This window comes from Bacillus rossius, chromosome 1, assembly GCF_032445375.1.
Source record: "Bacillus rossius redtenbacheri isolate Brsri chromosome 1, Brsri_v3, whole genome shotgun sequence".
Lineage (NCBI taxonomy): Eukaryota > Metazoa > Arthropoda > Insecta > Phasmatodea > Bacillidae > Bacillus > Bacillus rossius.
In genome coordinates, this window is record NC_086330.1 from 29,257,471 (window position 1) to 29,275,045 (window position 17,575).

Consider the following 17,575-nt stretch of genomic DNA (forward strand, 5'->3'; position numbering starts at 1 on the left):
TTGCCAAGTATAATCAGGAGCACACGGAGAAAACTATCATAATATTGTCAAGAATAAACGGGAGCACACGGAGAAATCCACCATAATATTGACAAGAATAATCAGGAGCACACGGAGAAATCTACCATAATATTGTCAAGAATAAACGGTAGCACACGGAGAAAACCATCAAAATATTGACAAGAATATTCAGGAGCACACGGAGAAAACCGCCGCAAGTTTTCTTTGATATCATAAAATTTCAGGAAAAAAATAATACTAAAAAATAAAAATAAATTAATAAAAAATAAAAAATAAATAAAAAATACATAAATATATTCTGCTAGCTTGTGAACTTCTCATTGTTGAACAAAGATAGAGTTCTAGTACAAGCCAGAATTTTATGTATTTTTTATTTTTTTTTAATTTTCCTTGTCCTGAGCGTGATGGTATTAGCTCACCCGATCGTGAGGAAGAACATAAATTGAAGGAGGTTGATGATTTACGGAAGAATGAAGACAATGGAAGAATCCTTAACGTGAAAAGTGAGAATATATTCCAGCCGAATTCAAGTAGATCTTTCCTACTTTGTAAAAATGATGGACTCCTAAAAAGGAAGCATGAAGACGATGAAGACACTTCGAAATCATCAACAACGAATTATTACGGTAAATTGGGTGAAGACGATTCCTTCTACGGTGATTGTTACAGTGACTCTGAGGCTGTTGACAAAGACATAGACTATGATGAAGCACCTAAAGCTGACAAGATCGAAGAATGTGACGGTGTCCTGAGACCGAAACGATGGAAACGACGTGATATATTAAATAAATCTGATAATGCTTATTATGATCACTGGGACGATTGTGATATTAAAAGTATTTATAATAAACAAGCAAGTAAGATGGTGGTAGAAGAGATTGATTACACATCATGGAAAGATCCAAACATATTGGTTGACCGGCTAAGACTTCTACATGGCTCGCTTTGTGCAGGAAACTATCCGTGCAACAAAGAAATATCCTTCATACTCAAAGAACTGAGGAAAGCTGGCTACATACAATAATGGCTTCTTTTACTTGTATTTGTGTAATGTTGAGAAGTAATAAAATATTGAAAGTAAAAATTTAATGTTTTTATTTCTTGTATTCTGATTTCCAACTAAGCCTGTGTGTGTTTCCGCTACTGTATGTGTGATCATTACGTTTCCTGTGTGTACTGTGTGTACGTTCCGTTTTCTGTGTGTACTGTGTGTGCGTTCCGTTTCCTGTGTGTACTGTGTGTACGTTCCGTTTCCTGTGTGTACTGTGTGTACGTTCCGTTTCCTGTGTGTACTGTGTGTACGTTCAGTTTCCTGTGTGTACTGTGTGTACGTTCCGTTTTCTGTGTGTACTGTGTGTACGTTCCGTTTCCTGTGTGTACTGTGTGTACGTTCCGTTTCCTGTGTGTACTGTGTGTACGTTCCGTTTCCTGTGTGTACTGTGTGTACGTTCCGTTTCCTGTGTGTACTGTGTGTACGTTCCGTTTCCTGGGTGTACTGTGTGTACGTTCCGTTTCCTGTGTGTACTGTGTGTACGTTCCGTTTCCTGTGTGTACTGTGTGTACGTTCCGTTTCCTGTGTGTACTGTGTGTACGTTCAGTTTCCTGTGTGTACTGTGTGTACGTTCAGTTTCCTGTGTGTACTGTGTGTCCGTTTAGTTTCCTGTGTGTACTGTGTGTACGTTCAGTTTCCTGTGTGTGTGTACTGTGTGTACGTTCAGTTTCCTGTGTGTACTGTGTAATCATTACATTTATTGCTTGTAAATTGCATGTATTGCGCGTACATTACGTGTTGGAGCTGATGGAGCTGTTGGAGCACTTGCAGCTAATGGTCAATTGAAGCATAGGAGCAAAATGTAGATGGATCTGATGACGTGAATTGTAGCTCTTGGAGCCTGGCGTATATTGGAGAGATAGAGTTTTTTTTCGATCAAATGATCCTCTTTTTTAATTTGTAGATTTGACTCTAGTATTTTAGTAATTGGTTATTGATTTGACTATCGTATTATTCCATACGGTGCATGTATATAAGCGAGTCCTAGACAGCAGGACGCTCAGTTTGTTTCTGACGACAGCGGTGTAAGGATCACCTAGTTTGTTTCTTCTGGTGCATAAGTCGTGTCAATTAGCTGTTCTTGAGACCTCGATGGCATCTTTACCGTCTTTAACGTTGAACTCGGAGGTTGTACCATCGACTACGGGAACCTTGACGACAGCTACGACGGAGAAGGAGCAGATCCCGTGTGCACCGACGATGTCAACAGTGGAGGAGATTTCAACAGACGTGATACCACCATCATCCGAAGTTTCATCGTCAGCAATGGATTCTTCAACTAATGAAGAGCGTACATTGCGTCAGTGCAAATACTGTGACGCATCATTTACTATCACCTCAAATGCTCGCAGACATGAAAGAAGCAGTTGTTCTAATAATGTTAAAAGAATACAATTTCAGTGCAATAAGTGCAAAAAACTAATTTCACGTCTTGATAGCTTACATCTTCATTATGTAAAATGCTCCGAGAAAGTTAAGTGTGAGTATAATGAACATGGTTCTTGTTTTGACTCATGTGTTGTACCGACTGATGAGTCTATATAAGTGAGACCCTGGTGATATGGACTTCAGTCCGTCTCTGGCTGAGGTAATGAACGGATCGGATAGACATTTAAAGTCATGTAAAAGGCTTAGTCCGTACAATAAGAAGACTGTTTGAAACGTGGAATCCAAAAGGCTTTGGTAATTTGTCAGTGTTCTTTTTGTACTTGTAGTAGTGTATTGAATTTATGTAATAAATTTTTTTAAAAGAACTTGTGGTGTTTTTTATTTTCTCAAACCTGTCGCTTTTGTGGTATTTTTTAAAATTAAAGTTGTTTTGTATCGGCCAGGGATCGAACCAAGGACCTTATTCGATCTAATCAATCAGTATATAAATTAAAAAAATTATTTAATGAATTTTGAACTTTTTCCCGAATCTCTAGCATTAAAATTACGAATTTCCAATATGGTAGTCTTGACGTCTGATAGGATGATGGTAGTAGAGGATTTAGAGTCTCTTTACGAAAGTTTAACATGGATTATTGAAATTATTATTTTTTCATAAAATTAAACATTATTGCATCGATCGGGTATCGAACCAAGAACAGGAGCGGGTCGAATCGATATGTAAGTTAATGAGTGATTTATTTAATGAATTTTGGAACTTTTCCCGAATTTCTAGCTAAATAATTACGGATTTTCAAGATGGCGGCCAAATTTCAAGATGGCGGGCACCTTAGTAATAAATGATTACTGCACTCTAGCGGGTAAGAGTTAAACTAACATGGCGTCAGCGCACTCTAGCCGACGATACAATGATGATGGCTTCCAGCATCGAAGACAAGATGGCGGACATGACGTCATACTAGGTGAATATATATATGCTTTGAAAAAAGTGGTGGGAGTCAGTATGCCAGCGCCCTCCACGAGGGAAGGATCGGATGTCATTTTTAGTTTTTTTTTTGCCCTCACCGGGTTCGAACCGAGGACTCTGAGCTCCGTGTCGTAAAGTACATTTTTTATAAATAATTTATTAAATTTTTATTAAATGGATTTTTTATAATTTTTAAATTTTTTTTCATTAAAATCGGATAGTAAATAAAAAAGTTAAAGATGGCGGCCGTAACAAAATTTCCAACGGTGACATCATCATCCAATATGGCTGCCATGACATCCTTATTTTCAAGGTCGGTGGCTTATAAGCGGCTAGCTCTTAGGAGTTTTAAGCCGCTTTTAGGAGTTTTCGTTTTTTCTAGGGCAAAGCGACTTTTGAGGATTTTCGAAATCCTAATTTTTGAACTGTGGAATTATTTGAGATTTTTTGGCGGAAATTTTTTTCAAAAAAATTGAAATTTTGGCGATTTTTGAGGAATTTTGGGCAATTTTTGCCCAATTTTGGTCATTTTTGAGGATCAAATTCAAGGTCAAGGTCAAAGGTCAAGGTCAAGGTCATCCAAGATGGCCGCTGTGACGTCACAATCCAAGATGGCGGACGACAATCATCAATCCACAGCCTTAAAGCCTGTTTCCGAATGCCCATTTGTATACTACTTTTAATTGATAAATTTACTTTTATTTGCACTCATTAATTCATATATGTTTATTACTTTAACGAAGAGATTATTTTAAATATAACTTTTTTACATGTTTGCTATTTAACTTCTTCCAATCTGTGTTATTCTGTTAAGGATAGGACGATGATAGGAAACGTAGGAAACGTGTTTCAAGTTTAATGTGCCTCGAAAAAGGTTAAATCGATGGTTGTTCCAATTGAGTGGACGAGAGATAGTTGCGGCGCAAGCGTACAATGAGCGTAACGGGACACAGCGTAACGGGACAATGAGTCATCCTTTTTCGTGCGTGCAGCCGGCGTTCATCGATTTATTATACGTTGTTATGTCAAAAATAAAAGCACGAAGGCTGAATATTCTGTCGTGTGACTCGGGACGTGTGAATATAGTATTCCGGTCAGCCGGCTAAGCAGGGCTCACCCAAGAAGTGACCACTTCTGCAATAATTACACGATACGTGTGTGAAACCCTTTTTTTATTCCTTCAGCTCATGGTCTACGCCATGTTGGTGTGATGTCCCAAATATTGGCCTACGTGTAGAGTTTGCATTGTGGAAACGGGTTTAAAAGATTTAATTTTAATTTTATGAAAGTGACTGTTTTAACGGCGGAGATTCTAATCATCATATGTGGTCAAACACCATTTACGCAATGTTTGTGGCGTGACAATACGTTGATGGCGATTATTAAAAAAAAACTCACTAAAGATAATACCGAACAGCATAGGCGGGAGTGTGAAAAATAACCTAGCGACAAGAGGGGTAACCACGAAAAAAAATATTTTATATGAAAATGTTTAAGTTATGCGTGTAATAGATATGGTGTCAATCATTATTAAACAAAAAAATACGTTCTTTTAAGAGAAGAAAAATTATCGTTGTCATAATGTTGGTACCATGTGTATTAAAGATACATTTTTGATCCTGGGCATACCGTCTGCCATCTGTTGTACTGAAGTTACAACGATACGCAGGAAAAAAAATCTTTTCTGTATTGTTAGTTCGTAATACTGCAAGAAAGATATTGTAACTTTTTGCATATATGAAATACTTTTTTTTTGAGAATATACTGAGTACCTATATATTGCTATAATTGGCGCATAATTTTATATTTTATTTTATCTTTTATTCAAGCATAAATATTTTTAACCATGTAAAATACGGAAAGCTATAAATGTAAAGGTATAATAACTTCAAATATTGGAGGTACTGAGAGAATACAGTACATACATGTCCGGGTAAGAATCCGAACCGAAGAAACAACTGCAAACACTTGTTTTCATGTGAATGTACAAGTTCACAAATTTCTGTAATATAACGTGAATATCTCTGTTCCATTTAACTAAACAAAATGGTGTGTGGCTGTGTCATGGACACGGCCGCGTGTTGTACGTTAATACGTGTGCGAAACAGGTAATATGTTTTATACAAAATATAAAATACGCTCTTTTTTATTTTAACACCATATATATTCAATTTTTTTTCACTAATGTTTTATATATGCAATGGATATATTTTGACGAGAGCAGACAATTGAAACTCAAACGAACGTCGTAGCTACTCAGAGTCAAAAGTTATACTGAATGGAAATCTCGAAACGAAGCAAAAGACATCAAAATGGCGGCGCTTCCCCCTCCACCGCGCGCGAAGCGTCTCAGTCCTCACTTAGCGTAACGAATTATTTTATCCTTTAGCTATCCAGCGGTGTAATTAAATTTCGGAAAGGAAATGATAGATATGTAGCTGCAAAACCAAACTGTATCCCCCGATTTTGTTATCATTCTTTTTTTTTTTTTAATTGCCTCCCACCATGAAAGAAATTTTAAAGACGTATTCACGCCAACAAATTTTAATAGTGTGCGTTGTGGATCATCCGTAAGTTGTGTAATAAATAGATTTTGGGTCAGTTTTATCAGAGAAATTTTTAAAATATATCTGAAATCAAATGTATTCCCAGTAGATGTATTGATCCTCAGCCTCTCTGCATAGCCCTTCGAGTCGTCCAGACTGCTGAATGAGCTAGGCTGAGGGTGGGCAGCCTCAGCCTCTCGACATGGCCTTCACCGACGCCACTTCGGAAGCAATGTTAAAGACGTGTTCGCGTCATGCAGTGGTGGCTACTACTACTGCTTCTAGGGGCGGGCTCACCTGTGTTCCTCCGGGGGCACCTGAGGTCCTGCGTGGGCGGCGAGCCGTCGTGCGGACACACGCAGGTGTGCGCGTTCCCGGGCAGCACCTTGCAGGCGGCGTCCTCCCCGCACACCCCGGGCCGGCACGGCGAGCCTGCGGGCACAAGCGTCGCTCTCAGAGACGCAGCGAGACGCAGCCTGCTGCAGCCCAGCTGCCACTGGCCACACGGTGCTCGCCTTGTCGGCGACGTCACCCGGTGTTCGGTTCTCGGCTATTTTTTTTCCCCCTAAACTAACTAAAACTAAGTGTGTTGGGGAGGGTTCCGGGTCAGGGAGGGAGACTAAGTGCGTCTCAGGTCGAAGCCCATACGCTCTAGCCATGCAGGAGGGGTAGCATGCATCGTGTGCTAGGAGGGGGATTGGCCAGCCATGGCAGCGATTGGCGCCATGGCTAACTCCCCTCACTGACTATACTAGACTAAAACTAGATAAGTTGAGCCCAGGTAAAACCTGCATAGACACAGGGGAAACCCTGGGCTCTGACATGCGGGATGCAAAATTTCATGCATTAGTATCAAGCAGGAGGCTTACGGGAAAACAGAAGGATGGATCTGGAAGAAGAGTTGGACAGAGTAGAAAAGAGTCTACCATCCGGGGGGGTTGGGGGCTTGGTCATTGCTGTCCGCATTGGTTTGGGTGGCACTGGTTGTTTCGGGGGCGACTTTAGCCCGCCGGGCTGCCAGCCAGCCCACATCGGCTATTATTTTTTTTTTTTAAATATAAAACGTCGCTGACTTTCGCGCATGCGCAGATAAACAATAAAAAAATCATCCGTTTACGCGCGGAATTGTTCTGTACTTGTGCGTTTGCTCTTTTTATTTTACGGAGTTTAATTTCCCTCAGTACTGTGCTTTAAATTGTCAAGTCGATGGAAAAGTTAATTAAAAGATTACGAAAATATCCATGTTTATGGAATAAATTGAAGGAAGAATATAGAAGGAAAGGATATGCAGGACGATGCCTGCGATTTGATTTCAAGGCAACGCTATCAACAGAGTTGCTTTTATTCTGAAATAATCCACGCCACTCTTTCATCAAATTATGAAATTCTACAAATTAATTTTTTTTTAGATTGATTTCATGAACCCATTTTCTTTTTACTTTTACATACTGTGAGAGCCAGCAGAATATTATCATCGTCTGAATCATCGCTCTAATCCCACGGAATGTGTCTCTCCGACATCGCGAACTAGACTATCCCGTGTGGCCACTTGACGCATCGAACATAGCGTATACATAGCGAACATAGCGAACATCGCGAACGTAGCGTAGCTTTCTGTGTTGCCTCGGCTTTAGGCCAGTATTCCAAGACATAAAAATAAGGGTTTAGGTGTTGAATGTGCTACATCTGTACCCTAACCATATTCCTAGTGCGCGATAGCACACGGCCAGTCCTTTATTTTTAAACAACCGATTTTGATGTCATATCCGTTGCCCAAATTACGCGCATGCGCTGAGAGTAGTTTATATTGGGGGCTCCGGAAACAGGCGGCAGGCGGTGGATTGATGATTGTCGGTCCGCCATCTTGGATTGTGGCGTCACGGCGGCCATCTTGTATGACCTTGACCTTGACATTTGACCTTGACCTTGACCCCGGCGGCCATTTTGGATCCGCCATCTTGGATCCGCCAAATTGGATCCGCCATCTTGGATGCAGCGTAACGGGACGCAACGTAACGGGACACAATGTAACGGGATACAATGTAACGGGACAAGTAGATCACGGCGGCCATCTTGGATCCGCCATATTTAAATCGAGCGCCCCACTCATTATGTTGAAATTTTCATCTCTGTCGCCATATTGATTTTTTCTGTTCCGCTGGAGGCCGCCATCTTGGATACCGACGACTCTGTTTCAGCTGTTTGTTCCTAGATAGTGCCAGCTACGCTTTTGATTTTTTTTCTGTTCCACTGGAGGCCGCCATCTTGGATACCATCGACTTTGTTTCTGTTGTTTGTTCCTAGATAGCGGCAGCGGCGCTCATGTTTTTTTTTCTGTTCCACCGCAGGCCGTTATCTTGGATACCGTCGACTTTGTTTCTGTCGTTTGTTCCGAGAGAGCGCCAGCGTCGCTCTGTCTCATCACATAAGGTCGATGTTCCATTACCTACCATAGCTATTATGAACCTTATCGACCTTTTAAATTTAATTTTTTATAAAAAAAAAAATATATTGGAAACACTGTGATTCGAACCATCGCAGCTCTGATCTCTAGGTTGGAAAACATACGCCTTTAACCGCTCGGCCATCGAGACATTTACCAGACTGAAAATTAAATAAGGTATATATAAAAATAACATGCATATTTGGACTTGTAATTTTTTTTAATTTAAAGTAATAATAGCACCACCTGTTCGAGACAGAACCACCATCTTGTATTAAGATGTAACTGATGCAATTTTCGTTACGCCCGCCATCTTGAAAATCCGCAATTATTATGTTAGAAAATCGGGAATTTTTTTAAAAATCATTAAAAAAATTAAATAATCGAATTAAATAAAAATCTTAAAAACCACTGTTGCAGTTATCGTTACGGTCGCCATCTTGAATTATATAAATTTTACATATTTCGTTACACCCGCCATCTTGGTTGAGTACCATGTCATTCTTACACTTTATGTTACGACCACCATATTGGATCCTATTAATGTTGCAATTATCGTTATGGTCGCCATCTTAAAATTTAGACGCCATCTTGAAAATCAGTAATTTTAATGCTAGAGATTCGGGAAAAAATTTAAAAATCATAAAAAAAAATTAATCAACCTCATTAAATAATAAAAAAATCCTTAAAACCACCGTTGCACTTTTTCGTGACGACCGCCATCTTGAAATCACCCGCTGGAGATCACCATCTTGTTTTCGTCCGCTAGAGTGTGCTGATACCATGTTAGTATAAGTATCTAGTCACCACACCTTTGTCCTTGACATTTAACTTTGACCTTGACCTTGAACTTTGACCTTGACCTTGAAATTTGACCTTGACCTAGAAATTTGACCTAGACCTTGATTTTGACCTTGACCTTGAACTTTGACCTTGACATTGAAATTTAACCTTGACCTTGAAATTTGACTTTGTCCTTGAAATTTGACTTTGTTCTTGTCGACCATCATGGATCCGTCATTTTATGTTTAGTACATGCTACCAGGAGCTACCACCTGCTGGAGTACTCCATCTTGTGCGTGTACTCGTATTATAGAGTAAATTTCCATCTGGATAATTTTATTCTAACCCGCTACAGTGCAGTAATCATTTATTACCGAGGTGCCCCCGCCATCTTGAAATTCGGCCGCCATCTTGAAATCATGTAATAATGTAGCTAGAAATGCGGGAAAAAATCCAAAATTCATCAAAAAAATCACTCATTAATTTACATATTTATTCAATCAATTCCCGTCCTTGGTTCGATACTCGATCGATGCAATAATGTTTAATTTTATGTAAAAAATAATAACTTCAATAATCCATGTTCAACGTTCTTAAAGAGACTTTAAATCCTCTACTACATTCATCTTATCAAACATCAAGACCAACATATTGGTAATTCATAATTTTAATGCTAGAGATTCGGGAAAAAGTTCAAAATTCATTAAATAAATTTGTAATCTATATACTGATTGATTAGATCGACTAAGGTCCTTGGTTCGATCCCTGGTCGATACAAAACAACTTTAATTTTAAAAAAGTACCAGAAAAGTGTAAGGTTCGAGGAATTAAACACCACAAAGTCTTTTACAAACATAATATTTATTACACAATTTCTATTCTACTACAGGATCACTTGCGAAATCCATCAATCTTATAAACATTTAGCCCTGCATAGACGTGCAACGACTACTTCTTAGCTCCAACAGCTCCAAATGCTCCAACAGCTCCATCAGCTTCAAATGCTCCAAACGGCCTCCAAATGCTTGACAGCTCCAAATGACTCCAACAGCTCCAAATGCTCCAAATGGCTCCAACAGCTCCAAATGCTCCAAACGGCCTCCAAATGCTTGACAGCTCCAAATGGCTCCATCAGCTCCAAATGCTCCAAATGACTCCAACAGCTCCAAATGGCTCCAAATGCTCCAAACGGCCTCCAAATGCTTGACAGCTCCAAATGACTCCAACAGCTCCAAATGCTCCAAATGGCTCCAAATGCTCCAAACGGCCTCCAAATGCTCCAAATGGCTCCAAAAGGCTCAAAATGCTCAAAAGGCTCCAATTGCTCCAACAGCCTCCAAATTCTCCAACAGCCTCCAAATGATTAAGACAGCTCCAAATGGCTCCAACAGCTCCAAATGGCTCCAAATGCTCAAAATGCTCCAAAAGGCTCCAAATGCTACAACAGCCTCCAAATGCTCCAAAGGCTCCAAATGGCTCCAACAGCTCCAAAAGGCTCCAAATGCTCCAACTGCACCATCAGCATTATTTTATAAGATTACTAGCTGCCCGACCCGGCTTCGCACGGTTGTATTTATGGGGGGGGGGGGGGAATGAGACCAAATCTCCTATTTACAGTTATAATAAATGAAATAAAATGAAAATTAAGTAATTTTGACAAAAACTTAATACAATGCTTTGTAATGTACCGAAGAAAAAACGAACAGCACCGATGGTTTCCCGACTCTCAAGCACGCAACGTTGTCATGGAAACGAAGTACCCACTGTTTCCCGGGCTTAAACACCAATCAACATTGATAATCCGTTTATTATTAATTATAAATTATTAAGACTATTAATCGAAATAAAAACTACCCTATCTCTCAAGTTGGAAACAATTACACATAAATGCCAATTTTCATCGAAATCGGTTGACTTGGTAAAGAGTTCACTGGACCTTTTTTAAAATCAGATGTAGTTAGTAATTGTCTTCTTAATTTGAATAATTTATATCACTTTCAAATCACGACCGACTTTGTTCTACCAGTGTATAGTTATTTACCTGTATATATCTAAAAATTGGTGGTCTGTATTTAATGAGTGATGAGGACTACACTAACAATGAAATAGTCGTTGCCATGGAGACGAATGAAGCATCAACAATGCTACAGCCGTTGCCGTGGTGATTTTCTGCCAACTCATACATACATCACATTAGAAAACTCTAAAATTATCAGATTAAGACCATTAATCTAAATAAAAACTATCCTATCTCTCAAGTTGGAAAAAATTACACATAAATGGCAATTTTCATCGAAATCGGTTAAGTGGTTTAGGAGTCCATTGAGGACAAACATTGTGACACGAGATTTATATATATTAAGATAAGGCTACTTGCTTACGTAGCTTCAAATCTACGAGGCTCTAATGCATCATGACTACGAGACTACGACTCATGAGGTTACGAGACTATGCGATTGCAAGTCTTCAAGGTTACGTGATCGCGAGGCTATAGGACTACGAAGCTTCCAGAACGCATGGTTACGAGACTGCATGTCTAATTGGCCGCGCGGCTACGAAACTTCATGTCTCTAACTGTCTACAGTAGCACTATTCAGCGGTGAGAGTTAATTTATCTCATGCAAAATATCCTGTTTAAAGTAGTGTCGATTATTGTCATCAGATGACATCACGTGTTGTTTGCAGGTAAATAATATTTATTTCTTTTATGCGGGATGCGGGATGCTCACTATCCATCGCAATAGAATGATGGCTTCGCTAGACTCTATGGAAAAGGAATTTTGTTCTTCCAGTCAGTGTTTCACAGATTTCTCAAAGCATATTATTAATTTGACTGAGTAATGATATTTTTTTTAATTCCACCTGATAAAAATATTGCAAGTTTTGATTTAGTAGCAGAAAGTAACGAATTAAATGTAACTCCAAATAATAAGTCATGTCTCATTAGACAAAAAAAATCCATGCAGAGAGCGGTTTTTTTAGAATAGTCAGAAGCACTTGAAGAAACCACAGGAATGATCGCAAAAACACGGGAAAAATTATCAAAATTTTGACAAGAATAATCAGGAGCACACAGAGAAAACCATCATAATATTGTCAAGAATTATCAGGACCTCACAGAGATAACCACCATAATACTGTCAAGAATAAACGGGAGCACACGGAGAAACCCACCATAATATTGACAAGAATAATCAGGAGCACACGGAGAAAACCACCGCAAGTTTTCTTTGATATCATAAAATTTCAGGAAAAAATAATAATAATAATAAATAAAAATAACTTAATAAAAATTTAAAAAAAAAATAAAAAAAAAATACATAAAATTCTGGCTTGTACTAGAACTCTATCTTTGTTCAACAATGAGAAGTTCACAAGCTAGCAGAATATATTTATGTATTTTTTTATTTTTTTTATTTTTTTTTTAAATTTTTATTAATTTATTTTTATTTATTATTATTATTATTATTTTTTCCTGAAATTTTATGATATCAAAGAAAACTTGCGGTGGTTTTCTCCGTGTGCTCCTGATTATTCTTGTCAATATTATGGTGGGTTTCTCCGTGTGCTCCCGTTTATTCTTGACAGTATTATGGTGGTTATCTCTGTGAGGTCCTGATAATTCTTGACAATATTATGATGGTTTTCTCTGTGTGCTCCTGATTATTCTTGTCAAAATTTTGATAATTTTTCCCGTGTTTTTGCGATCATTCCTGTGGTTTCTTCAAGTGCTTCTGACTATTCTAAAAAACCGCTCTCTGCATGGATTTTTTTTGTCTAATGAGACATGACTTATTATTTGGAGTTACATTTAATTCGTTACTTTCTGCTACTAAATCAAAACTTGCAATATTTTTATCAGGTGGAATTAAAAAAAATATCATTACCCAGTCAAATTAATAATATGCTTTGAGAAATCTGTGAAACACTGACTGGAAGAACAAAATTCCTTTTCCATAGAGTCTAGCGAAGCCATCATTCTATTGCGATCGATAGTGAGCATCCCGTATCCCGCATAAAAGAAATAAATATTATTTACCTGCAAGCAACACGTGATGTCATCTGATGACAATAATCGACACTACTTTAAACAGGATATTTTGCATGAGATAAATGAACTCTCACCGCTGAATAGTGCTACTGTAGACAGTTAGAGACATGAAGTTTCGTAGCCGCGCGGCCAATTAGACATGCAGTCTCGTAACCATGCGTTCTGGAAGCTTCGTAGTCCTATAGCCTCGCGATCACGTAACCTTGAAGACTTGCAATCGCATAGTCTCGTAACCTCATGAGTCGTAGTCTCGTAGTCATGATGCATTGGAGCCTCGTAAATTTGAAGCTACGTAAGCAAGTAGCCTTATAATCTTATAAAATAATGCTGATGGTGCAGTTGGAGCATTTGGAGCCTTTTGGAGCTGTTGGTGCCATTTGGAGCCTTTGGAGCATTTGGAGGCTGTTGTAGCATTTGGAGCCTTTTGGAGCATTTTGAGCATTTGGAGCCATTTGGAGCTGTTGGAGCCATTTGGAGCTGTCTTAATCATTTGGAGGCTGTTGGAGAATTTGGAGGCTGTTGGAGCAATTGGAGCCTTTTGAGCATTTTGAGCCTTTTGGAGCCATTTGGAGCATTTGGAGGCCGTTTGGAGCATTTGGAGCCATTTGGAGCATTTGGAGCTGTTGGAGCCATTTGGAGCTGTCAAGCATTTGGAGCATTTGGAGCATTTGGAGCTGTTGGAGTCATTTGGAGCTGTCAAGCATTTGGAGGCCGTTTGGAGCATTTGGAGCCATTTGGAGCTGTTGGAGTCATTTGGAGCATTTGGAGCTGATGGAGCCATTTGGAGCTGTCAAGCATTTGGAGGCCGTTTGGAGCATTTGGAGCTGTTGGAGCCATTTGGAGCATTTGGAGCTGTTGGAGTCATTTGGAGCTGTCAAGCATTTGGAGGCCGTTTGGAGCATTTGAAGCTGATGGAGCTGTTGGAGCATTTGGAGCTGTTGGAGCTAAGAAGTAGTCGTTGCACGTCTATGCAGGGCTAAATGTTTATAAGATTGATGGATTTCGCAAGTGATCCTGTAGTAGAATAGAAATTGTGTAATAAATATTATGTTTGTAAAAGACTTTGTGGTGTTTAATTCCTCGAACCTTACACTTTTCTGGTACTTTTTTAAAATTAAAGTTGTTTTGTATCGACCAGGGATCGAACTAAGGACCTTAGTCGATCTAATCAATCAGTATATAGATTACAAATTTATTTAATGAATTTTGAACTTTTTCCCGAATCTCTAGCATTAAAATTATGAATTACCAATATGTTGGTCTTGATGTTTGATAGGATGAATGTAGTAGAGGATTTAAAGTCTCTTTAAGAACGTTGAACATGGATTATTAAAGTTATTATTTTTTACATAAAATTAAACATTATTGCATCGATCGAGTATCGAACCAAGGACGGGAATTGATTGAATAAATATGTAAATTAATGAGTGATTTTTTTGATGAATTTTGGATTTTTTCCCGCATTTCTAGCTACATTATTACATGATTTCAAGATGGCGGCCGAATTTCAAGATGGCGGGGGCACCTCGGTAATAAATGATTACTGCACTGTAGCGGGTTAGAATAAAATTATCCAGATGGAAATGTACTCTATAATACGAGTACACACACAAGATGGAGTACTCCAGCAGGTGGTAGCTTCTGGTAGCATGTACTAAACATAAAATGACGGATCCATGATGGTCGACAAGAACAAAGTCAAATTTCAAGGACGAAGTCAAATTTCAAGGTCAAGGTTAAATTTCAATGTCAAGGTCAAATTTCAAGGTCAAGGTCAAAACCAAGGTCTAGGTCAAATTTCAAGGTCAAGATTAAATTTCAAGGTCAAGGTCAAATTTCAAGGTCAAGGTCAAATTTCAAGGTCAAGGTCAAATTTCAAGGTCAAGGTCAAAGTTAAATGTCAAGGACAAAGGTGTGGTGACTAGATACTTATACTAACATTGTATCAGCACACTCTAGCGGACGAAAACAAGATGGTGATCTCCAGCGGATGATTTCAAGATGGCGGTTGTCACGAAAAAGTGCAACGGTGGTTTTAAGGTTTTTTTATTATTTAATGAGGTTGATTAATTTTTTTTTATGATTTTTAAATTTTTTCCCGAATCTCTAGCATTAAAATTACTGATTTTCAAGATGGCGTCTAAATTTTAAGATGGCGACCATAACGATAATTGCAACATTAATAGGATCCAATATGGTGGTCGTAACATAAAGTGTAAGAATGACATGGTACTCAACCAAGATGGCGGGTGTAACGAAATATGTAAAATTTATATAATTCAAGATGGCGACCGTAACGATAACTGCAACAGTGGTTTTTAAGATTTTTATTTAATTCGATTATTTAATTTTTTTAATGATTTTTAAAAAAATTCCCGATTTTCTAACATAATAATTGCGGATTTTCAAGATGGCGGGCGTAACGAAAATTGCATCAGTTACATCTTAATACAAGATGGTGGTTCTGTCTCGAACAGGTGGTGCTATTATTACTTTAAATTAAAAAAAATTACAAGTCCAAATATGCATGTTATTTTTATATATACCTTATTTAATTTTCAGTCTGGTAAATGTCTCGTTGGCCGAGCGGTTAAAGGCGTATTTTTCCAACCTAGAGATCAGAGCTGCGATGGTTCGAATCACAGTGTTTCCAATATATTTTTCATAAAAAATTAAATTTAAAAGGTCGATAAGGTTCATAATAGCTATGGTAGGTAATGGAACATCGACCTAATGTGATGAGACAGAGCGACGCTGGCGCTCTCTCGGAACAAACGACAGAAACAAAGTCGACGGTATCCAAGATGGCGGCCTGCGGTGGAACGGAAAAAAAAAAACATGATCGCCGCTGCCGCTATCTAGGAACAAACAACAGAAACAAAGTCGATGGTATCCAAGATGGCGGCCTCCAGTGGAACAGAAAAAAAATCAAAAGCGACGCTGGCGCTATCTAGGAACAAACAGCTGAAACAGAGTCAACGGTATCCAAGATGGCGGCCTGCAGTGGAACAGAAAAAAATCAAAAGCGTTGCTGGCACTATCTAGGAACAAACAGCTGAAACAGCGTCGTCGGTATCCAAGATGGCGGCCTCCAGCGGAACAGAAAAAAATCAATATGGCGACAGAGATGAAAATTTTAAGGTAATGAGTGGGGCGCTCGATTTAAATATGGCGGATCCAAGATTGCCGCCGTGATCTACGTGTCCCGTTACGTTATGTCCCGTTACACGGTGTCCCGTTACGTTGCGTCCCGTTACGCTGCATCCAAGATGGCGGATCCAAGATGGCGGATCCAAAATGGCCGCCGGAGTCAAGGTCAAGGTCAAAGGTCAAGGTCAAGGTCATCCAAGATGGCGGACGTGACGTCACAATCCTAGATGGCGGACCGACAATCATCAACCACCGCCTGCCGCCTGTTTCCGGAGCCCCCAATATATACTACTGCTGAGCTCACTTTTTCGTTGATTTCGTCCAGATGGCTGAACCGCATCTGGCGTCATTTACTCGTACCTATATTAGATTCATTTTTGTGATCGTCGGTGGACGTACCAATCGTGTTGTGTGCCAAATGAAACTTTATGATAGCGAAACTATCCTGGAATACATTTTGTACACTTTAATGGCCATAAAAAAACTATTGGCTACTTTAACAGTACTTGAGAAAATATAAATTACACCATTTAATTTACTTGATAGTGCTGCTATCTGTAGGAAATTTGGTGCATCAAATTTATTGATTGTTGCCAAACGTTCGCCAGAATGCATTGAAATCTGTTTCTAGCCTCGTGCAGGGCACAGTTGATTAAAACGGTTGCTTTTTCGTTAACTAACAGGTACTGGGTCTGGACATGTTCTGGAATACGGCCTGCGAGTTAGGTTACGGTTGTATCCCAACAAGGTAGTCCTTACTCGCTACTCTACCCGAATGTTTTGGAATACCGCCCTCACAGTGGAGACTGGGACCATGCCACGCTATCTGTTGAGTGGGCTCATAACTAATAGAAAAAAAATACTCGGGCGGGAGTTCCAATTCAAAAGTTTTAACTTTGTGATGGTAATTTAACTACTTGATGACTAATTTCTTGGTAGAAGATAATTAATTTTTTTTTCGAAACCTAAATTAAAACTAAATGGGTTTGGGAGGAGTCTAGGGAGGGAAGATTCTAAGTTCGTATCAGGCCCAAGTCTATAACGTCTAAGCGTACAGGGTTTCAGCCATGCAGGAAGGTTAACATGCATATTGTGCTTTTTTCGGGGATCAGCCAGACATGGCTGCAATTATTGATACCATGACTATCTTCCCAATTTTAACTCCAGACTATAA

The 17,575-nt window shown here is 39.0% G+C and overlaps 1 protein-coding gene across 1 annotated transcript in view; it reads right to left on the bottom strand.

The window, feature by feature from the left end:
• LOC134533638 (BDNF/NT-3 growth factors receptor-like) overlaps positions 1–17,575 on the bottom strand; it is a 240,520-nt gene that overhangs the window by 57,512 nt on the left and 165,433 nt on the right. The window contains exon 2 of the mRNA XM_063371154.1: positions 6,272–6,406. Within this exon, the coding sequence (XP_063227224.1) occupies positions 6,272–6,406 (135 nt within the window). The remainder of the gene's footprint in view (positions 1–6,271; positions 6,407–17,575) is intronic.